The following is a 25,336-nucleotide window of genomic DNA, read 5'->3' on the forward strand; positions in this document are numbered from 1 at the left end:
ATGACGGCAAGAAGTGCGGTAATTTCTGCAGGATTTTCGCATTGGTTGGGGTTTGAGTTGCTGATATTTGGTAGTTGCTTTTTTGTGTGGGTAGACCAAGTAGCTTTTGTATACGCGAGGATACGAAAGTTTTTTCGGAGCCTTGGTCTATTAGTGCGCGGAGTTTGAATATTTCTCCTCGGTGAATAATGGGAACCATCGCGGTTGCCAGTAAGGTTTTTCCTTGCTGCTAGAGAAGTGAGAGTGAACATTATTCTCATTTTGAGAGGTTGATGAGGCTTAATTTTGTGCTGCCTTGTTTTGGAGATTCGCGGCTTGTGCAGAAGTAGAGGTAGCCTCGTTGTTGTTTAACCCTTGAGGTTTAACCCTTGTTGAGTTATTCCGTGACGAGGGACGTGTTGGAGTTAACCGATGGAGTGGTCTGATAGTGGAGGATAGAGTGGTGTCTCTTTTGCACTCGGACTCCAGATGAGAAAATTCTAAGCAGTTTTTGCAATACTGATTTTGTTTTACAAATTTTTTCGCTTTGAGACGGTAATTTGTTTGAATTTTATGCAATTCATCATAGAATGGTTTGAGTTGCGCAATTTACAGGATACCTGTCGAGTCGATTCGCTATGATATGAGTGAGACTTATTTTTGAAGTTACTCCACTGATTTTGGGGTGTTGAATCTAGGTTGGTGAAGTTTAGATTTCGAAGTTTGCTTGGCCCTTACGTACCAAGCCGTTTTACTACCTCGTATCAGGTCGTGAAGAATTTGTCCATTGCGGCCAAAGGAGTAATTCCTTCTTAGACTCAAGTGACTGTTCCCATAAGGCGAGAGTTTCATTGGGGAGCTTAGAAGCACATAAGTATATTAGGATGGGATCCCAGTTGCTGTTGGGGACGTTGTTTAAATTTAGGGTCGAGATGCAGTTATTTATCGTGGTTTGGATCTCTTGGATCCTTTCACCATTTTCATAAAAGACGGGCTGCTTATTAAAGAGAGTCTTTAATTGACTGTCCACGAGAATTCTACGATTCTCGTATCTGGACTTGAGTGCCCCCCAGGCTAGCTCGAAATTTTGATCATTGATATTTTTTGATTATTAGGGCAGCTTTACCACGGGTTTTTTGTCTCAAGTGGTAAAGTTTTTGTGCAGTGGATAATTTGGGGCGGTTTATGTAAACCGCTGTAAACATGTTCCTAAATGACGGCCATGTTTCGTAGCCCCCGTGGAACACTTCAGTATCGCATGCAGGGACTTTGAGGTAGGGTTCAGACCTGGGTAATACCACTGGCACTATGGGTTGTCCTTGGCTGACGGGGTTCGGCTCCAGTTGCCCGAGCAGCTCGTTCATCCTGGTCCTTGTGTTCAGTGTGGTCTCCATCACCTTGTCGTAATTTCCATCCAGTGTTGACAGGGCGCTGACATATGTGACGTTCATATGCGCTGCTTCGTATGACCGTTCTACTGCGATTACGAGTCTGTTGAGTTCTTCCATATATGTATGTCTGCAAACCGGGTTTAGTGTGATCTGTCTCACAGATATTCCACCATTTGTCGCATATCCTTCCATGTTTTCCTATTTCGAATAGGGACTTCTTCAAGAATTCTTCCTCTTCTGTCTGGGACCTGCTCCTCGTCTTGGTCCCTTTGGGTAGAGACAGTTTCTCTGTTTTGTCGTCGGTCATTATGATGCTGAGGGTTTTTGCTTAAAATACAAAAACTAATTGGAGACCCTTTGATTTGGGAGGTCACAGGTAATTTTTGCTTATGTATGCGACAGTGTAGTGTATCAGAGGTACACGAGAGGGTATTTTCGAAGTGTGTATTTGGAGTACGCAAAAAATATTATTAGTTGATAGAGTTGGGTCGTTTCGTTGACCGGGTCTCTCAACTGAACCAGTGAACTAGATCTTCGATTTAGGTTCTTTTTGTTCTTTTAGTTCATTTGTTCTTTTAGTTCGTTTTATCTAATGTTATTCTTTCTCTCTTCTCGTTCGCGAACATTGTAAGTTCATACATACATATGCAGAAATTCACAGTGAGCACGAATGTCGATGATGCCACTTACACTAAAGATATGTGTGGTCATCTTTGTGTGTGGCACTGCTACAACAATATATGTATGGACTATTTATGAAAAACATGCTTTGTAAGAAACTAATTATTAGATTTATTAAACTTGAAAAGTTCATATTTACAATTTGTGTCTGTACTCTTTCAATTTCCTGGATCTTCCGATATTTGTAACTTTTTTTGAAGTTAATTATACATATATATGTTAACTTATTTTTTCATTACTCATTTAAATTTACCTACACAAAGCATTGCTGCATACACACCCCCATCTATACTTGTTGGCTTTTTTCGCGGGTGCGAGCAGCAGTGATCAAATTTGCTTGAAAAAAAAGAACAGATGAACAAAAAGAACAACTTGTTCGTTCATCAGAAAAAGAACGAAAGATTCGAATCTCTGAAATGAACGAAAAAGCCCAACTCTATTAGTTGAAAGCTTGTTTATTATTTTAAATATATTGAGTAGGCCGGGTCTATTTGTGGGGAGGCAAAAAAATCGCCCATTGCTCTGTGAAAATCATATTCTAGGGATCAAAATAAGAAACTTTGCCGAAAGAACCATACTTCTAAAACGAATTCTGATGCCCCCCCCCCCCCCCCCCCCCCTTTGGGTCGTAAGGGCAAATTTTGAAAACTCCCACTCTGAAATGCCTATGTTTTTTTCTTTTTGGAGTTTATTTTTCTCTTTAGAAATTTATTTAGTCAGAACATATGTAAATAAAAAAATGAATTTAACTTAGTAATAGAAAAGAAATTAAAAAAAATTATTAGAAATTAGCGTTTTTACAACCCCTTTTAAAACCAAGGCATCACTGTGATGCATTTGCATGTCGTAAACATAGTTGTGTGGGTTTTTTATTCAACCGTTTTAAAAAATGAAGGTATAACTGTGACACAATTGCAGATCGTAAAATTGCTTGTGTTGTTTTTTTTAAGCCACCACAAGACACCGCAGGTAGAATTGAAATTGCCCCTACCCAAAAGTTCGACCCAAAGGGGGGACATCAGAATTCGTTTTAGAGGTATGGTTCCTTCGGCAAAGTTTCTTATTTTGATCCCTAGAATACGATTTTCACAGAGCATTGAGCGATTTTTAAATCGACCCGCCCTAATATTGAGGTATTTTGTTTTCGAACTTTAAGGGATATGTTTCTATAATTATTTTAGGGTTGGAGTTTATTTTGAAAAAATAAATAAACATTTTTTCTTTCGCTTTTATGTGTTTTTGTCCCACTCCATTCTTGACACAAATTTTATTTGCTGTAACCCACTGTATGAAAATTGTTAGCAGCACTTATTTCAGTGACTATATATATGTATGTACAGGGTATATAGCTGCACTGAATTGCTCTGTTAACGGGTGTGGGTTTGTGCAGTTGCCCTTAGCGCTTCTGAGTACAAGTGTATGTATGTATATTTGTATGTTCCAATTATGGAGTTGAGCGGAATCGCTATTCTAATGGTGGTGAGGTTATGCACTTGTCTCAGCGCTTCTGAGCACAAATGAATATATGTAATATATATGTATATACAAATTATGGAGTTTAACGGAGGTAAAATTCTGCACTTGTCTCAGCGCTTCTGAGTACAAGTAAAAATATGTAAGTAAATGTTTGTTTTTTTTTGTTTGAAGCTAATGAGGCAAAAGTGTCGTTAGGCGAATATTATCAAACCAAAGATTGAGTATTTGGTAAATGCCTGCATACATAAGTACGCAAAAAATTACATAGGGTGTTGCTGGGTCAGGGTGATGTCAAAGAAACTAACGGAGAGTATGTATTGTACGTCTAAGTTAATAATTTATTGAGGTAAATAAAGGGTTTTTTAATAAAGTCTTTTCAGGGCAGATGTCGGCAGTTAGTGGCACAATTGTGCACTCTTATACTCTTTAGTTTAGTAGTCACTGAGCATTTGGCGCAGCAACATCAATTGTGTGCGTAGCTCGAAATGTTGACGAATGTTGTCCATATGTATGTATATTATGAGTACGTATTTTGTAAACAAATATATGTATTAGGGGGCGTATATTTTGCAATAAAATGTATCTTAGGATAAACCATTATTTTACGGAGTAGAATTCGGAAAATTTAAAATCATGCATTCTTTTTTATACTATTGCGCAAAAATGCGTTTTTTAAAGAAAAATAAATTTTGTTTTTAAAAAAAGTTAAAAGCTGGTTGGCTGAAAAATTTATTGTCGTCTTTAGTTTCATTTGAAATAGTAAGGCAGAGTAGGGCGTTTTCTGATGGTAAATTTGTTAAACGTACAACAGTAAAGATTTTCAATAAATTGAGTTATAATACCGAAATTATTGAAGGAGTAACTTTATCTCCGAGAACTGTGGTGCGTCGTACGGCTAAGTAAGGCATGAACATTAAATCTAAAGTCAAAAATACTTTACAAGATTGGATTTGTACGGACGTTACCGATGTTTCTAAACTGGCAATTTGTATTCGTAGCATAATAGTGAATTTGATATTCTTAAATCTTTATTTTCCATTGAAAGCTTTTATGGTAACGTTATTGGAGCGTCTTTGTTCAAATGGCATATTGTAACATTTTTTATTTTATTACGATGTTAACAGATATGAGTTCGGAATTCAATGCGAGTTTAAAGTGCTTATCTCTATCCTCAACTTACTTTTTTCATATATTCATTGAACTTAATTATATTGTATTGGAAATTATATTATGAAAAAGCACATAGCGCCCTAAACCAAAAAAAAAAACCACAACTTAAGGGCCATTTTTGTAAAAGTTTTGAAAAGTTTGTGGTGTACAGAAGCAGTATCATATAGCTAATCTGTTACTGAGTCGTAACAGTTTTTAGTTGAGGATGCAATATATGTAGAGAAGAATAGTGATAAACATTTTAAGGCATTTTTTTAAATTGAGGATAATCCTCGCTCAAATTCTTCCAGAAGTCAATAGTGTTTGTGACATATGGAGCAACCATTTCACTCCTGAGTATGACGAACTCGCATTGAATTGCGAACTCGTATCTGCTCACATCGCAATGAAAAGGTGCTTCGAAAAGGTCGATAAATGGTTTGACATTTTCAAAATCTTTAAACCTGTCATCAAAGTTTTCGAAAAGCGTTTCAAGAATATTACAATATTCCATTTTTTTACATCTAGTGCTTAATTGGGACAAAATTGTTGTTGTTTTTGGAAAACTTGAATAATTGTCTGAGCATATTTCACACAGAAGCAAAAAAATTTTAGTTTTGAAAGCACTTAAGGCTTTATAAGCATCTGGGAAACTTTTAAATTTTCCTTGAAGTTCCAAGTTAAAATCATTTAAAAACTTTGTTACGTCGGACAAGAATGCCAAATCTAAAATGAACGTTTTGTTCTTCAATAACGAGACAAGTCGGAATTCTTTTTTTTTCAATTTCCAGGAATTGCTGAACTTCTGCCTTTAAGTCGAACAGTCTATTAAGTCAGTCGGCGCGGCTCAACCATCTCACGTTTGTGAAATTTTAAGGTCCTTTGCTGCAGCATTTTTGTCTTTAAGAAACATTTTGAACTTTCTGTGGGAAAGTGACTGGTGGCCACCACGTATTTTATTAATAATTTCTTCTGCTGTTTTCATAACATCGTGATTTGACAAGAACTTTGGGGGAGAGCCGCCTGGTGTATAAGGCAGTGGAAGGTTGGAACTGAAATTCCATTAAGATTTAGTTGACCTACGAAGCCTTCGTGCCTACCGTCCATAATGTTCGCACCATCTGTACACACTCACGAAAGTTTTCCCATATCAATGAAGGAAAAAAGCTTTTCATTTACAACACTGAACAAAGATGCTCCAGTCACGTTACCATAAAAGCTTTCAATGGAAAATAAATACTCAAAAATTTCAAATTCACTATTTATGCTACGAATACAAATAGCCAGTTGGGAAACATCGGTAACGTCGGCACTTTCATCTAGGCATATCGAAAAAAATTTGCAATCTTGTAAACTTGGTTTCAAGTGACGAAGCCACATTTGGCGATATGTTTGCTGATTTCTTTAAATCAAACTACGCACAAAATTTCGTGCCCGTCCAACTGAATGTTCTTTTTAGCTCGCCACTGCTTTGCGGTGTACGAGCCCCTTCGATATCCTGTAACGACGTGTTTTTACACCTAGAAAACCTAAAAACTTCTTATGCTAGTGGTCCCGACAGCATTCCTTCTGTTGTTCTAAAAAGTTGCGCGGAATATTTGTATCGGCCCTTAACGAATATTATTAATGCTTCTCTAAAGCAAGGCGTATTTCCATGTTAATGTATTTTAATGTTAATGCCTAACTTATCCGTACGACGGACCAGAGTACGCGAAGATAAAGGTACTCCACCCCAGCGGGTTAGGGGTTCAGAATATACCCGCGGTAGGTATGCCTGTCGTAAGAGGCGACTAAAATACCAAATTCAAGGGGCTGTGTAGCGCAACCTGTCAGGTTGCCAGCGCAATATATAGCTTCTCCAAACCCAATTGTTAACCTCACCTATCCGCGGCGAATCCTGTTTCACTAACAGACGAGGCTCTGGCGACCCCAAGCTTCTCATGGAACTTGGGGGTAGGGAGGGAGGGAATGGCCTGAAGGTTTAATGTGGCCACATAAATCGTTCCCTAGATGGTCGGGCTACCACCTTAATGGTGCAATGGTACCGGAGCGTTCCGGATTTATATCCGGCAAAGGACCATCACATCGATAACACTCCCCAAAGCCTTCGGGGAGCAACCTTATCGCTACAACAACAACAACAACATAAAGGTACTCCATAAATTCGGTATTACAACCTAATTTATTGAAAATCTTTACTGTCGTACCTTTAACAAATTTACCATCAGAAAATGGCCTAGCCTGTCCTACTATTACAAATGAAAGTAAAGACGACAATTCATTTTTCAGTTTCGTTCTACTTTTTTTCATTAGTAGAACTATCCATTGCAGTCAACCAGCCTTTAATTAAAAAAAAAAAAAAAAATTTTTTCTTTAAACAAATCATTTTGTTTCCTTTCGTTTAATTTGTCTTTATTTTTATGAAAAAAATTAATATATCTTTTAAGCGTCGAAACGCGGTTATTTAAAAAGGACTTGTAGCATAAAATACATTGTGTTTGCCCAAAAGGGTTGGGCAACATAAAGTATTTCCCGCTTGCTATTGTGCGCATTAAAATAATAATAGCAAACGGTCTTTACTTTTTGCTTGCTAATAAGCGAATAAAGAACGCAAAATTATGCATCAAGTGATGAGCGCGATCATCGCGCTCTCACTAACACATCTGCATTTCAAATTTGCCGACATCTGTTTCAGGGGCATTCAAGGGAAGGCAAAGGGGTATATACGTCGTTGATATATGTATATATGTCAGTATTTGAAACGGTGTGATTTATATATCTTAGCGGATTAGAGAAGCTTGTGTTGGAGATTAAAAGTTTTTTGTTATTTATATTTGATATAGCAAATATGAGAACATAAAAGGTTTCTCGAAAAATGCTTCAGAGGTCCGCTAAGTTATATAAATCTGTGTATGTGTGGTAGGAAAATTTTTTCTGCACTTGCTTTTTCCTGGGATACCTTCTATTTTCCGTACTGCGCTGCAGCGGGATTTTGCTGGTGTTGGTAACGGTGGTATGCTGCCTGTGCTGGTAACTTTTTGATGTTCGAAGATTTTGTTTGTAATGTCTATATTTTTTATTTTTCAGGTTCGGCACCCTACTTTTTGTTGTCACTCCCTAAATTTAAAATTTTTATATTTTCACCTCTTTTCTGTTTTACTTATTCACTTTTTTCAGGTTTGATGATCGCTTTTTGTTCTAAATTTTGATTTTTTGTTTTTCTCAGGCTGTCGTGCACTTTTATTTAACAATTTCTTCTTCTTTTCTTTTCAGGTTTTGAGCACCTTTCTTTAACAATGTCTTCTTTTCTTTTCAGGATTTTTCAGAACACCAACTTGTACTTATATTTTCTTTTCAGGTTTTTGAGCACTACACTGATCAAGGCAAATTTATTTTATTCTTTAGGTTTTTGGAGCACCCTACTTTTTCCTATTTTCAGGTTTTTTTCCAAAACAGCACTTATAATAAATGTTATTACTCGGGTTTTTCGGAGCACCCTACTTCTTCTTTCTTTCAGATTTTTTCGACAGCCGCACTTCTAATAAAATGTTTTCGTTCTTTTATTTCACTGAGCATGGCTCAACATCTTGGTTACACAGAAATTTCAAACTTCTTTATACAATTTGGGTTTTTTAAAAAATGAGAATATTAATCACCAATTACAATTTATGAAAAGACAAATTAGCGATCGATTCCGAACTGAATACGTATATTAGCGCGCTCAACGACAACTGAACTGCTCATCAGCTTAAGCCGTAGTTACTCACGAACGAACGTACCAAAAACGTGTCTGCTGACACGACCAATCTTATGAGTGTGCAAATTTTTGACCGTTTGCACTTTTATGCAAAAACACCTAATTAAAGTATGAAAAATTGTGAAAATAATTCGAAATAATTATGTAAAAGTGCAGATTATAAATATGTAATATATTTATACTTATTTAATATTTATTCCGGCCTTTTACAATATCAAAAATTAAATAGGAAAAAGTTGATGTTTCCATAAGCATGCATGCAAAATGGTCAATGGCAACAGTGCTTATCTGTAAACAATACACACACAAATATGTTATGTATATGTACACAGACGCACACATTGATTCCTACGGGCTTGAGAGTTCGGTCAAACGTGTTTCGTACGACAAACGTCCGTACGTACGGCACACGTCGGTGGGTAACTGCCGCATTATTGTCCCCGCTGAGCCGCTTGCTTTGCACAATAACTATGTACATATGTATGTGCGAATAAATAAGGAAGCGGTATTTTTCACCGTGATTAAAAAGTGGCATTAGGGTAATTTAATTTAAAGGTAAGTATAAATTTTAAGGTAAGGATAAATTTCAGTAAGTATAAACTTAAAGGTAAGTATGCAGTTTACAGGTAAGTATGAAGTTTACAGGTAGGTATGAAATTTACAGGTAAATATTGTCACGGATATTAGCATCACTAAGCTATACCATCACTAAGCCCATGCTAAGCAGTATTTACGTCAATAATCAAATCATGTATACACATATATAAGGCAACCGAGAGATGTCACACACAGATGCATTTACTCCTATGTGTGCGCGAGAGACTGTAAACTACAAACATTCACATCAATAATTCAATCATTATGTATCTACATAAACGAATCAATCATTATGTCTACACATATGTAGGTACACGCAGCTGAGAAGCAAGGCCCAACCATATGCGGACATCTTATTTGAGATGCTCCTAAATGTAGGCAATTATAATTTTGGAAGTGTCGCTCACACATACAAGAAGGGGGTATAAGAGAAGCTATAATCGTGCAATTGTAGTTACAGCTGACAAGTTTGAGAGATACTGGACTAGTAGATTCTGGAAGCGTCTAGAAGAGGCGAACGAGGAAACCAAAGAGTATAAAAGGCGACAGATGTAGAGGCGCTGTAATTCAGTTTGAGTTGAGCTATCAATCAGTTTGATTAAGCACGAGATCTGGCGGCCAATAGTAGAGCTTCATTTGAGTTATCAATCAGTTTGGTTACTAAGCCAGCGAGTAGCAAAGTATAAATGTTATTGTGAAGTACTTTAATAAAGGTCATTTTTCCATTATTCAATATTGGAGTTATTTATTCAACAGTTTAGCGATACGAACCTAGCAAACGGGCAAATAAGAGGATTTGCAGCAAATTCGTTACAATATGATTTAAAATGTAATTAATGAAATTTAAAATTTAATTAAATTTTGATCAATGTCTTCAACACATTTAAACAAAAGTATATTTGATGTCTAAAAATATTTCAATAAAAAGGTGAACAAGTGTATTTTTGTGAAAGTATTTCACAGTATGTATGTAAATATTTACAAACTGGACGAACAGCGTTCGTTCAGATAGAGATAAGAATAGGTTAATTTTCTATAAATAATGGGCTCCGTGAAAGCGGAGTGTAGTGCTTTTTAGTGTTATCTGGGTTGTGTTTTTATTGAACAAAAAAAAATAAACAAAAATAAACTGAATTAAGCAAGAAAACAACTACAATCAAGATAGTTTAGCTGTTGAGGCAGCTACAGTTTCACCAAGTTATCCGTGGTAGGAATCTCGCCGAAACCTTTAACAACACTACAAAATTGTCTGAGGATGAATACGTGGCGGCTTTCGAAAGGTTACAATCGAAATATGCCAGTAAATATTTCTTTGCTTTTCAGTTTTCCCCAAATAAATAAAAATAACAATTGAACTACAGGTGTTAAGCTCATTAATTCTTAAAAATACTAAGTAAAATTGAACACACCATTAAAATATACAAGCTACTTCTTTGAGTTTTCCACGAATAAAATGATTATCAAACTATCGGTTATGAATTATTTTATATAAACTTCTGCACCCTGAATGCACATGGTTTTTTAAATTTTCAAATGCAATGTGACAGTTCTAAGATTTATCCAATTCGTGTGAATTTTACACATCTTGTTTTAGACCAAAAGCGGAATGTCCGCTAGGCGAAGAACACTTTTCTTAACGGGCAGCTTAGGGGACGGTCTAAACAAGTAGGCCAAATGTATTTACACATAATAGCACGGCTGTGCAAGTCTGTAAACACTCAGAAAATTATGGCATTTGCTATGTAATATTACCTGATTTACACATTCATACTTATTAGCTAGAAATACTATTTTGAACAATATGTGTGCATCTGTATGTACATATTATATGAATCTTGGACTTACACGTCATATAACATCCGGTTTCCCGCATGCAGTTCTTTGCTTATTCCTCGAAACAAATTTAAAAGTTCAGTTTCTATATTCCGATCTCCTGTTGTGACTTCATAACATTTAAAGAAATGAATGACAAAGTAACGCAGAGCTGCACTTTTAATTAAAACGCTGGGTGACATGGCACATTGAAACATTTTCTGTACAGTTATAGTCCTTTGACTCAATGTCGGCAACTCATACTGAAAAAAAGTAAATTGTTTAGTAGTTCACTTGCCTACATGAGGAACAATGGCTAAATTCAAATTCTTAGATTCTCGTTAGAATTGCAGCCGTAGTTTATGAAATTTTAAATTTATATATGTATGTATATTAACCTGGGTCGATTTGTATAGACCAAAGCTAACCGATATCACGCCATCGAGTTTTCGATAGGAATTGGGCGCAGGAAAAAAGTTCCACTACGCATACCCAAAAAAATAATTTTCGAGCCTGCAAAAAAAAAATGGCGAAAGGGTAAATTTTTCGATCAAAACACTCCCCAAAAACCAAAAAATATTTTTTTTTTAAACTGTTGTAAAAACGTTGCCGATAGCAGTTTTTTGAAAATAAAAAAAAATATTTTTTGGGTTTTGGTGGAAAAATTTACCCTTTCGCCATTTTTTTTTTCGCAGGCTCGAAAATTATTTTTTTGGGTATGCGCAGTGGAACTTTTTTTCCTGATCCCATATCCTATCGAAAAATCAATGGCGCGATATCGGTTAATAAATCGACCTAGTCTAATGTATGTATATACATATGTATATTATGTGTTAATATTACTGAATTTAATGCCATTATCGGTAAAAAACTTTGAGAAACCGCTTATAACAGACTTTCTTTTAGAAATGTTTTATAGGTGTACTTTTACTTTTACTTCTAAACGATTTGCAAGCAAAAAATCAAAGTTTTGTTTGTTTAAAAGCCTCTTAGATTGATCAATTTCAGTTTTTAAACAGCTTTCTCAAATAAACATCAAGCTTACAAAACCATAATTTTTTGTTTACAAATCGTTTGAAAGTAAGGAAACGTACCCAAATTACGTGACCCCTTTAGGGGGGAGGGTAGGTTTCTTTAAGTATTACACCTGGTCACAGGGTGGAGGGGAGGGATTGAAACTTTATCACGTAGTCAATAACCTCTAGAAAATCTTGCAATTTTTTTCGCGTGAAAAATTTCCATGAAAAATCATCAGAAAAACGTGCACGGTAATGCAGTGGACGACGTGTCTAGCGTGCGACCTCTGCAGGTCCTCTCCAGGAGACCAAAAGAGATCTTATGTATCGTGGAGCAAAGCGCGGAGTGGATAGACATCGAGGCTGTCGACGAGAAAAAAATAATCAAGTCTGAGGAAACTCCTGATGCTACTGCTCCCATAATCTACGATGTATCCCAGTGGCTTGATGCTGGAAGCGTATTCGTTAAAGTTGAATTAGATGAAAAGAAATAAAAATAAGAAGACTTTATAAATTAAGTTGTTGTTCGAATATGTTTTTAAATAAATTTTTTCTTCTTAATATTATTAACGTATAATTATATGTATGCATGCACGCTTCGCATAACGTGGCGGGTGCCGTATTAATAAAAACAAATATAAATCAAACCAAATGTTTTTATAAGTTAGCAAAAAATAATTTAAAATCATACTTGAACTACTACGTGAAAACTAAAGGGGGAGGGGGGAGTCTTAAAATACATATACTACCGTAGGTCACCGAGGGGGGGAGTGGGATAAAAAGTTGTAGAAAATGGGTCACGTAGTTTGGGTACGTTCCCTAAGGGTAGCAATGGGAGTTTCCACCGTGGCGGCCGCGACAATTTTGTGCAAAACTTTTAAAGTAATGATTGCATTATTATACGCAAAAAATAGTACAAGAAGCCAGAATGAAAAAATTACAAATAAAAAACTTATTTGTATGAGTTAAACGGGGATTGCACGTTATGCATATTTTTTTTTGTTTTTTTTTTTTTTTCTAATGGCCTAATAATGAAAAGTTGTCTTTATAAGAGTTAACCAAAACCACCATATATTATTTTCGTAGGATGGCGTTTTGAGGTGCCCCAGCCTCAAGAACTTGAGCAAAATAATCGCGATTTTACAAAGCTTATTATTTACATATTTATTTGATTTCTTTTTTAATATAAATAACTTTAGCAAAATTCCATATTATAACTAAAAATGACAAATTTTAAAAGGGTGTTTTACAGTTTTCTGTTGATAATAGTATGTTTCTAATCAAGTGTATAAGTAAAAGTTTTACTGGCACATAATAGGCCATGAAATCAGCACAATAACAATAGGCAAAAGTAAATCAATGACAAAAAAAAAAAACAAAAAAAAATTTTGTACCTACCGTCTTTTTCAAAGTTTAGTTGCGTTGGGACACTTCTAAACATACGATGAGTGAAATAAAAATTTTCAAATTACAAATTTCAAATTTTCTGGTCTAGAAAGGCAACTTTGTGGAGGTCAGCCAAAAGCGATTTCGAAAAAAAATAAATTCACTCCACCTTATAGCACGTATTGCTTTAAATGTATGAAAACATTTATTTGAAACAATTTTTAATTTTATAATTTATTTAATAATTTGGGAAAAATTTAAACAACGTGACATCAGGACGGACAAGGCGACAGCTGTTTCGTTTATACCTTGCAAATCTCTTCAAAGCCTTTTCTCCCGGGAGTGGGATTTGAACTCGCACTCATACGATGGTTGAAGTGTTACAAACGCATTCAGCCACGTCATGCCTTAGTTGTAGTAAAGTTTTTACCAATTGCCTTCTTTGCATATTTTATTCTTTTACACACTACATACTTCGTATGTAAATTTGTGTTAACGTTACGCTTGTTGGTTGGCGGTTTCAAAGAAACTTGGTATTGTTGCTGTTTTTGTTCTATTTATAAGACTACAACGAATTAACCAATGTTGTCTATTTATATGAGTTAAGCGGGGATTGCCCGTATTGCTTTAAATGTATGAAAACATTTATTTGAAGCAATTTTTGATTTTATAATTTATTTAATAATTTGGGAAAAATTTAAACAACGTGGCATCAAGACGGACAAGGCGACAGCTGTTTCGAATATACTTTGTAAATCTCTTCAAAGCCTTTTCTCCCGGGAGTGGGAGTGGGAGTGGGAGAAAAGGCTTTGAAGAGATTTACAAATAAATAAATTATAAAATTAACAAGTAAGGAAGGCCAAGTTCGGGTGAAACCGAACATTACATACTCAGCTGAGAGCTTTGGAGACAAAATAACGGAAAATCACCATGTAGGAAAATGAACCCAGGGTAACCCTGGAATGTGTTTGTATGACATGGGTATCAAATGGAAGGTATTAAAGAGTATTTTAAAAGGGAGTGGACCATAGTTCTATAGGTCGACGCCTTTTCAAGACATCGCCATAAAGGTGGACCAGGGGTGACTCTAGAATTTGTTTGTACGATATGGGTTTCAAATGAAAGGTGTTATTGAGTATTTTTAAAGGGAGTGGGCCTTAACTCTATAGGTGGACGCCTTTTCGAGATATCTCCATAAAGGTGGACAAGGGGGGACTCTAGAATGTGTTTGTACGATACGCGTATCAAATGAATGGTGTTAATGATTATTTTAAAAGGGAGTGGGCCTTAGTTCTACAGGTGGATGCCTCTTCAAGATATCGCCATAAAGGTGCACCAGGGGTGACTCTAGAATATGTTTGTACAATAGGTATCAAATTAAAGGTAATAATGAGGATTTTAAAAGGGAGTGGCCCTTAGTTGTAGATGTGAAGGCGTTTTCGAGATATCGACCAAAATGTGGACCAGGGTGCCCCAGAACATCATATGTCGGGTACCGCTAATTTATTATATATGTAATACCACGAACAGTATTCCTGCCAAGATTCCAAGGGCTTTTGATTTCGCCCTGCAGAACTTTTTCATTTTATTCTACTTAATATGGACGGTGTCACACCCAATTTACAAAGTTTTTTCTGAAGTTATATTTTGCGTCAATAAGCTAATCCAATTACAATGTTTCATCCGTTTTTCACAGAAAACAGTTATCGTCATAGAATCTATGCCCCTACAAAATTTCACAGGGATTGGTTAATTTTTGTTCGACTTATGGCATTAAAAGTATTCTAGACAAATTAAAAGAAAAAGGGCGGAGCCACGCCCATTTTGAAATTTTCTTTTATTTTTGTATTTTTTGCACCACATCATTACTGGATTTGAATTTTGACATAATTTACTTATATACTGTAAAAATATTAAATTTTTTGTTATAACTTGACTTAAAATTTTTTTTTAAGTGGGTGTGTTCGTCCGATTTTGCTAATTTTTATTTAGCACACATATAGGAATAGGAATGATATCTGTAACGATTGCCAAATTACGGCTTGCAAAACTTTCAAATTACCTTCTTTCAAAAGTGGGCGGTGCCACGCCCATTGTCCAAAATTTTACTAATTTTCTATTCTACGTCATAAGGTCAACCCACCTACCAAGTTTCATCGCTTTATCCGTCTTTGGTAATAAACTATCGCCCTTTTTGGGTTTTTCGAAATTTTCGATATCATAAAAGTGGGCGTGGTTATAGTCCGACTTCGTTCATTTTAAATGGCGATCTGAGATGAGTGCCCAGGAACCTACATACCAAATTTCATCAAGATACCTCATAATTTACTCAAGTTATCGTGTTTACGGACGGACGGACGGACGGACATGGCTAAATAAATTTCTTTTTTCGCCCAGATTATTTTTATATATAGAAGTCTATATCTATCTCGATTAGTTTATGCCGTTACGGATTACCGTTGGTCGTACGACCAAGATGAACGACTCCTTACCTAATTGTAATAAGGAGGATGATAAGAGGACTGAGTCGCAAGCCAAGGACGACAAATATGAATTAAGCCATGCGTCGGACTCGGGGAGCGAGAGTAGTGCTGATTCAATGAACTCCGTGTGGGAAAAGCACACAAATGAAAACGGAGTAGAAGAATGGAGAAGGGTACGGAGCAGAGGAAGTAAAAGAGCTCTCTCGCAGTACCGTGCAGCACTAAGAATTGTCCAACGCCTGAGAGCAATAGTCGACCCAACAGATGTGGGGTTCGAGCGCTTGGAATGGGCCCGTGAGGCGGTAGAAGTAGGTCGAAAGCAGTTCAAAAGGTTTGCTGCGAGGAACCCTCGGTTCTGCAACCGGTACGAGGAGGAAGAAGCGGAAGGCGACAATCCTGCTTTCAAGAGGCAGAAAGGACCTAGTCCCGGAGCCGCGAGGCAGCGCAGTCGCATAGGCAAGACAAGTAGGCCCAAACTGTAAGACAGATGGGCCCCAATAGCGAGTTAGCAACTACCTCGAAACAGCCCAATGGTGCTGCGAGTCCTACAGATAAACCTCCACACAGTAAAGTGGCGTCGAGCGAACTCCTCCTAACCCTTGAGGAGGGTTCGTTTGACGTGGCGCTGACCCAGGAGCCGTGCCTCTCATCGGGAGGGAAGGTTTCTGGACTTAGCGCGCGCGGGTTTGGCGTTTACTACGCACAAATGGAAGGACGGGTGCGAGCTGTAGTATTGGGAAGGAAACAGCTGCATTCATATATGCTGCCTAATTACACTACTGAGGACCTCGTAGTGGTGGCCGCTGAGTAAAAGAATAATCAGGCATTTATCCTGGCGTCCTGCTACTTGGCCCATGCTGCGGAGGTTCCACCGTTGGAGTGCAAAAGGCAAGTACAGGAGGAAGGGCGCAAAGAGCGGTTGGTCATAGGCGCAGATGTAAATGCGCACCACAATGCGTGGGGAGGAGCACATACGAACGAGAGAGGCGAATCTCTATTTTGTTACATCCTGCAAACCAATTTGAAGATAGCCAACAGGGGAAATGTCCCTACATACATTGGTCCAACATCCAGCAATCTTCTGGATATTACATTGAGCTCCGAGCGTGATATATCAAGGTATGATTGGATGGTTCTTGATAGACCATCCTTCTGCGACCATGCGTATATCAGCTTCAGCATCCCCCTAAAGAGGGTAGAGAAGGTAGGAACCTTTAGAAACCCTAGGTCTACGAACTGGACTAAATTCCAGAAACAGGTAGAAACAAAACTGGGACAACCCAAAGAGGTTGCCAATGTGGAGGAACTGGAGGAGTCGAATGAGTTCCTAACAAGGACGCTTATGACTGCGTATAACAAAGCTTTCCCTCTGAGAAGATTCAGAGGAAAAGCAAAGCCGCCATGGTGGAGCAATGAGCTGAGTCTTCTAAGAAGACAGGTAAAAGAAATGTTTAAGCTCGCAGGGACCGCGGAAAGCGAAGCGTGTCGGGACGAGTGCATGCATCTACTGAGGATCTACAAGCGTGAAATTTCCAGAGCGAAGAGAATCTCATGGAAAAGTTTCTGTACGGACATAGAGTGCTCCAGCGAAACAGCACGATTGAAAAAAGTTCTAGCAAGAGGAAACATAGTCCAGGGACTAATAAGGAAAGAGAACAGGAAATGGTCTTGTAATAGTGAGGAATCCCTTGAGGTGCTTCTCGACACACATTTCCCATCGGGAGACGGTTTAGAAGAGCTAGCAGACATCACTCACACTTCGATCACGGAGCGGGTAGTGCCGGGCTTGGTGACCGATACCAAGATCGAATGGGCAGTGAAAACGTTTTCTAAGTTTAAATCGCCGGACACAGACGGTATATTCCCGGCCATGCTACAAGTTTCAAGTATGGCGGTTGTGGAATGGCTTAAAATAATATTCGATGGGTGCATAAGGCTGAATCATGTACCGCACTCTTGGAGAACTGCTCGTGCAGCTTTCCTACCAAAGGCGGGGAAGATCGGTCACGTGTATCCCAAAGACTACAGGCCCATTAGCTTAACATCATTTCTGCTAAAAAACCTTTGAGAGGCTGATAGATGTGTACATAAAGTCGAACGTGGATGAAAAGCTGCTCTCCACAACACAGCATGCGTACACTAAAGGCAAGTCGGTAGACACCGCATTGCATAGGGTGGTAATAAGCATAGAGAAATCCGTGGAAAATAAGGATTATGCTCTAGGAGTCTTCTTGGACATTGCCAGGCCGTTCAATAATGTTTCTAAAAGGGTGATTATGGATGGTCTTAATTGCATTAAAGTACATCCCGCCTTAATCAGATGGATCGGCTTCATGTTAAATTGCAGGAAGATTACATCACAATGGGGATTGTACGAGGCCACGAAATCAGTGGACAGGGGCACCCCGCAAGGAGGGGTGCTATCACCTCTGCTGTGGACGCTGGTCATCAACCAACTGCTCAGACGATTCGATGAGGGACCCGTAAAACTTACGGCTTACGCAGATGATTGTCATAAGTGGAAAGTGCCTTCCAACGATTAGTTTTTTGATGGATCGGGGGCTTCGGGATATTCATACCTGGGCATCTAATGTCGGGTTGAAAGTCAATGAGGAGGAGACTGATACGATCTTGTTTACAAAGAGGTACAAGGTCCCAAATTGGACGAGGCCTAAGTTAGGAGGGGTGACCTTACAGGAGAAACTTTGCACAAAATATCTAGGAATCATCCTAGACAGTAAGCTGTCATGGAAGCTCAGCGTGGAGGAGAGGGTGAAGAAGGCCTCAACGGCACTCTATGCATGTAAAAGAATGCTGGGGTGTACGTGGAGCTTATCGCCCTCTCTTTGTCATTGGGTTTTCACAGCGATTGTAAGCCTTATTCTATACTATGGAGTTCTTGTTTGGTGGAAAGCCACACAAAAATCAACATACCTCAAAAAATTAGAGGGGGTATGCAGACTATCGATGCTTAGCATTACGGGAGCCCTGAAAACAACCCCGACGGCTGCACTGTATGCCATTCTGCACATTCCACCTGTAGACCTGGTAGCAAAGAACATAGCATTAATAACTGCAACTAGGCTCAGTGCCTCGGGGCTGCTTGACCGCCGACCATATGGCCATAGTAGTATAGCGTCATCAATCACAAGACGAACAGATTCCCTATCTGCGCTTCGAGGGAGATCTTAAGGCCACAATAGAGGTGGACGGTTGGCGCAAGGGTGCGCAAATGGCGGACGAGGCGATACATGTGTACACAGATGGTTCCAAAGTAGGGGAAGGAGTAGGGTCTGCAGTTTACTGTGCTGATCCGGAAATAAGCAGATCCTACAGGCTGCCGGATTACTGTAGCGTTTTCCAAGCGGAAATATTAGCCGTAACCAAAGCAGTAGAAACCCTGAAAGCGAATAGCTTAAGCTGCAACCGTGTTAAATTTTATATTGCAATTAAGGCAATAATCTCGTATAGCACAGCATCTAAATGCGTGTTAGAGTGTAAGCAGTTTCTGGAGAGGATAGGGATAGGGAGAAGCATACATCTATAGATGGGAATGAAAAAGCGGACGAACTAGCTAAAAAGGGTGCATTTATTGAAGCTTGCTCCGTAGACGTCCCAATTAGACTGGGCGAGAATAAGCGAAGGCGAGAGGTGCACATGATCGACCCAGCGGGAAAGGCCTGGGTTCAAGCGCGGGGCTGTAAAGTGTCGAAGATTATGTGTAGTTCTTACAACCTTAGACTCATTAGAAACATAGAAAATTGCTTAGTCATAAAAGAGGCGGTGCCACACCCATTTTCAAAAATTTTAGTGTTTTCCAATTTAATGTTATAATTCAATTAGAAAGTAAAATTATATTGATACAAAGCCCTTTTTTGCTAAGATACAGCTTATTATTTTCGTCTACGATCCTTTTAAAAATCTTTTATATAAAAGTGGGCGTGGTCTTTAACCGATCCCGTCCATTTTTTCTAGAAATCTTTCCTGCTATAGGGAAACTTTGTGTACCAAATTTTATTACGATCCGTAAATTTTTCTTCGAGGTTTTGCTCCCGAAACATAGAAAATTGCTTAGTCATAAAATGGGCGGTGCCACGCCCATTTTTTAAATTTGATGTTTTTCCTATTTATTGTTGTAAATACACATGGGACATGAAATACCATTGATATAAAGCTCTTTTTTCCAAAGATATAGCTTATTTTATTCGTCCACGACCCTTTTAAAAATCTTTTATATTAAGGTGGGCGTCATCTTTAGGCCATTCTATTTGCTTAATTTTGCGTTTGCTGGCTTCTGATTCAAGCCTCGAAAGTAATTATTTCGTTAGCAACCTCAAAACTAAGTAACTCGAGTTTCTTATGTTTAATATGTGCAAAAATTCTCAAATTTGTTGTTTCTATATCTTTATCGTAAGTAATTTCAGATCTTATACGCGGAATATTTTTTGAAAAATTTTATGACAACAAGTATGTTTTTTTTCTGTATTTATGTAATTTTTCCTAAGTAAATTTTTGTCGTTTGTCTGTTTTGTCATTGCCCTTGTCTCTACTGCCAAGATTTGTTTGTTAGTTTCTCTAATTTCGTCGATTGTAATGCGTGATAATGCATCAGCGCCAACGCTTTATTTACCCTTTATATAAACTATAGTAAAGTTATATTCCGCTAATTCTAGCCTACTTCTCGAAAGTTTTGAAGAGGGGTATTTCATTTTGAATAGGTATACTAGTGGGGTCTATGGTCTGATTTTGCAATGAAATGGGTGCCATAAATATATATGGTCGAAATTGCTTGATTGCAAAGTAAATAGCTAAGAGTTCCAATTCTATAATTGGTTTTTTCTGCTCTGCTTTATTAAATGCTTTAGAAGCGAAACAAATTGGTAAATCACTGCCTTGCTGTTCTTGACTCAAAATAGCGCCACATCCAGTTGTGGAAGCATCGACGGTAATAGTGAATTGTTTTTTAAAATCTGGATATTGTAGTAATTTTGGTGAAAGTAATGCTGCTTTCACCGTGGCGGCCACCGTGGTGTGATGGTAGCGTGCTCCGCTACCACACCGTATGCCCTGGGTTCGCACCCCGGGCAAAACAACATCAAAATTTTAGAAATAAGGCTTTTAAATTAGAATTCTTTCTTTTCTAAGCGGGGTCGCCCCTCGGCAGTGTTTGGAGCGCTCCGGGTGTATTTCTGCCATGAAAAGCTCTCAGTGAAAACTCATCTGCCTTGCAGATGCCGTTCGGAGTCGGCATAAATCATGTAGGTCCCGTCCAGCCAATTTGTAGGGAAAATCAAGAGGAGCACGACGCAAATTGGAAGAGAAGCTCGGCCTTAGATCTCTTCGGAGGTTATCGCGCCTTACATTTATTTTTTATTTTTAATGCTGCTTTCAAAGATAAAAATGCCCTTTCGCCCTCAACATCCCAAACGAATTCAACTCTTTTTCTGCTTAAACGATTTAGAGGCGCTGCCAGATACGCAAAATTTGGTATAAACCTTCTGTAATAGTTTGCAAACGCGACGAATCGTCGTACCGCGTCTTTATCAGTCTGTTTTGTATACTTTTTAATTGCGTTTATTTTGGAGTGGTCTGGCAACAAACCTTTGGCTGAACATTTGTGACCTAAAAATGTAACTTCTGGTCGTAAAAAGTTGAATTTATTTGGGTTAAGTTTGAGATTGAAAGACATACAAGTATTGAAAACTTTTGAAAGATTTTTAATATGGTGTGCTTCACTACAACCTATGACGATAATATCGTCGACGTACAAAAATGCGACATTGGGTGATATATCCGAAAAAGCTATTGTCATCATGCGTGAGAATGAATTTGGTGCTATATATAAGCCGAATGGAAGAACTTTCCATCTAAATGCACCTCTGTCAGTGCTGAAGGAAGTAATGTCACGTGAGTCAGGATGCAAGGGGATTTGATGAAATCCCGAAAAAAGATCTTATGTGGAAAAATACTTTGCCCTGCCAAGATTGTCTAAAATATCGTCAACTCTACCTAGTGGAAATTTATCAGCAATGAGTTTTTTTGTTACTGTGCGAAAATCTACGCACATACGATAATATTTGACCATTAGTATCCTTCTTTGGGACTACAATCAAAGGACTATTGTAGTTAGAGTAACTAGGTTCAATCAAATCGTTGTCTAACACTTTATTTACTTGGCGGTTTATTTCTTCGCATTGAGAGTATGGCAATCGATAGTTTTTAACATATACCGGGTTGTTGACTGTCAATCTTAATTTTTGCTCGTAGAAGTTCTTTAAAGTCATTTTGTCCGTGCCAAGAGCGAAAATGACGGCATAATATATGCAAAGGTCAATTAATTTACTTTGAGCATGTTGAGGTATTTGATTTTTTAAAATTGAAATCAGTTTTTTCGTACGTTTGTCTTCTGTTTCTGTCTTGCTAATTGTATAAACATTGTAATTTGAAAGTTTTTCTGTCCGAATACTGTTTCTTTTAACATACTTTACATCATCCGTGGTGTTTAGAACTTTAATTATTGGGTTACTGGAACTAACAATGCACCTAGCTGTGAAAACACGCTTTTCAACGAAGTCCACGAAAAGTGGCTCGGGTGAATCTCCTAAATCAAAAAGTCTGAAAATTTCACATCTGGGAGGAATGATACAACTATCGTTTTCTGTTCCGTGCAGGATTGGTACCGCGACTTTTTCATTACCTACCCAAAAGGAAATACTATTTATTTCATAATTAATAATGCTGTTGTTAATTTTCAGAAAATCTTTACCCAATATGCGGTCGGATGGAATATGAAAGTATCCATTTACTACATGTAAAGTATGTTTAAGAGAAAAGCTTGAAAAATTTAAATTTACAGTAATTTTACGTAAAGTGGAAACTGAATTGGAAGTGACACCGGTAATGTTAATAATGTCGTTTGTATTTAAAGGAAGACTTCTGTCTATACTTGAGATTTTTAGTAAAGAAATGTCAGCTTGAGTGTCTACTAAGAAAGAAGAAAATTTTTGTGACTCGTTAAGTCGAAACTCGATAAAATCAAAATAGTTCAAATTTAAACAATAAATACAAATAATTCAAAAGCTTTTTACAGGTCTAACGCAACGAGTACTGTCTTATGGTAGGGGTTTTCATTTAATCCGCAATTTATCCGAATGTTAATGGCTTTAGCGCGGTGGTAGTGCTATGTAATTTTCGGGAGCCATGCTGATGATTGGCAAGGCGCAAATTTGCATTAAAATAGGGAAGTAGAATGGCTCAAGTGCCTTGGCTACTGGCGATACGAGAGATATCGGACGATAAGAAACCCATATGTTACCTGGTTTCCCAGGCTTTAATGGCGGAACAACCTTCGCCATTTTCCCTTTTTCGGGGATGGCGAAGGTGTATATAGGGCAGGTGGTCAGATGCCAATGTTACCATGGGCTGCGAAGTTTAATAGTCCTACCCTCACGATGGATATATGTGGCTAACTGTGCCAGCTTCCTACCATACGAGTGGGGGCGACTCCGTTTATTGTGCAGGACATCGCTTTCTCTATTTGGTACGCCAATATCTCACCCCTAATCTCCGCCTGTAGGTTAGAATGCTATAGATCGTGGTGGTCATTTAAATCGCCAAAGATAATGCGATTTTCGCCAGTGAGTAGTGCGCTGATGTCAGGGCGGTATCCACTGGGGCAACAGGTGACAGGAGGGATGTAGATGTCGATGATTTCTAAGTTTACTTCTCCTGACGTTCCAGGACACTGTCCCTGCGGTCAATGTCGGGATCAAATAAATTATATTGCACTGAGTGGTGGGTGATAAACGCGAGACCGCCTCCATTTCCGCTCTCGTGATATTTTTTGTGGTCATTATGCCCAGAGCAGCAATGCGGATGTTATGCCGCTTCATGAATGAATGAGTTAACCCATTACAGTTTAACTGCAGAATTCTGAAGTGCAACGGGGGAGACGTCGTCATTCTGGGGGTAAGTGAGGGGTGACTTCGCCTGAGTTGAGGGAGGATAGGGGTACCAGGTGTAGTTGGGTTTGCAGGCTGGCAGTATGGCGCGATTAACGCCGTCGCTGACACCAGAACATCTAGAAAATTGGCACCGTCCAACGCAGGAACTACATTGGGCAGATGTCGCAAACATATATATTCTGTGCTGGTAAACGGTGCAAAAGGTGGTAGGGACTAAGAGTATGTTTCCCTGACCTACTCGGAAGCTAGTGCCGATAAGAGGGGGAGAAAAAAAAAGGGGGGGGGGGGCTGATGCTCGCCATTGCTACCGACTCTACTACGGAGATTGTAGTTATGAGTAGGAGCGGCCGTATGACCTGGTGACGCCATGGGGCGCGAGCAGCAGCGGGTACTTGTTGTGGCTTGCTGAGTAGCAGAGCTGCTGGAAGGTAGTGGGGGGCGCTGAGGCGTAGACTACGGGACGCCCTTGGGCGTGAACAGAAAGGAGCCACAAAAGATTTATAAATGTTACGAGGACATCAGGTTTTGGGATCTAGCCCAGAACAACCTGTCCGATGCAACCGTCCCTGGTACGTGACACACTGACAAGAGTATGACCGTCATAAAAATATTCTTTTCCGGCATACGCAGCAAAACCATTTTTCTTGACCGCGGTCAGGTTCAGGTCCCGGATTGGGTTCGATACCTTCCCGGAGCAGGAGAATACGGCGCAGTCCCGCTGCAGGATATGCTGGTAGGATGACAATTTGTGGGAGGCACGCAACAAATTAAAGTGGGTTACTCTGAAATAACAGCCCCTTTTCTAAATACGTAATAACATTTAGTTTATGTGAATTTAAATATGCCTCCGGTTTTTCCCCGAAGCTCGCTTATTTAACAAAAAGAGCTATATAAAATTTTGAAGTCAAAATTTAATTCAACCGTTATTTTAAAAATTAGTACTCAAATATCAAATTTTTGATTTTTTTTGGATCGAGCTAGATGTCTGAAGCTCTGGGGTTACCAAATCTCATTTTTGCCACTTTTGCGATTTCGACGGTTTTGCATTTGGTGGATAGGTGGTTTTGCAAAAACATCGACGATATGTATATGCACGTACAAAAACACAGTTATTAGCGCTTAGAAAATTCACAGTATTACCAAGTGACTAGAACCGCAATTAAGAAGGTTTCTTTCATTCATCGGTAACATAATGTGCCGTTTTAAAAATAAGGGGGAACTATTCGAATTAAAGTTTTAAAGAATAACAATAATAACCTGGTGCGATATACCTCTGAGGAGATTTAGACCGAGCTTCTCTTTCAATTTGCATCGTAAAATTTTTAACTGTTTGGCTTCTCAGCATAACCGAAAAAGTCACTTATTTCTTGAAAATGAGAATTGAAGGAAAATTTTATATCTGCAGGTATTAAATTTTCCAGGAAATGTATATAGACACTGCATTTGGTTCGTCACTGCAAGATCAAGTGTACTTTACAAATTTTAAGGCCGCTTTTCTCGAAAACAGCTGTGAGTGCAATTTTCGGATATACCGGGAAGCCACAGAATTTTTTCGACAAAATGGCAGGATGGGACTTATGTATATGTTTTATGCCGACTTCGAACGGCAGAAAGACCGGCATCTTCTAGGCACATACATTTTCGC

At 38.4% G+C, this 25,336-nt stretch overlaps 1 protein-coding gene across 6 annotated transcripts in view; it reads right to left on the reverse strand.

Moving 5' to 3' along the window:
* Ltn1 (E3 ubiquitin-protein ligase listerin) overlaps window positions 1–25,336 on the reverse strand; it is a 1,386,601-nt gene that overhangs the window by 1,086,519 nt on the left and 274,746 nt on the right. For all 6 annotated transcript variants that reach the window (XR_010953911.1, XM_067791508.1, XM_067791509.1 and 3 more), the window contains exon 7: window positions 10,876–11,105. Coding sequence is in view for 5 of the 6 variants with exons in the window: in XM_067791508.1 (XP_067647609.1) it covers window positions 10,876–11,105 (230 nt within the window). In the remaining variant the exon portion in view is untranslated. The remainder of the gene's footprint in view (window positions 1–10,875; window positions 11,106–25,336) is intronic.

Source organism: Eurosta solidaginis, chromosome 5 (genome assembly GCF_040869045.1).
Source record: "Eurosta solidaginis isolate ZX-2024a chromosome 5, ASM4086904v1, whole genome shotgun sequence".
NCBI lineage: Eukaryota > Metazoa > Arthropoda > Insecta > Diptera > Tephritidae > Eurosta > Eurosta solidaginis.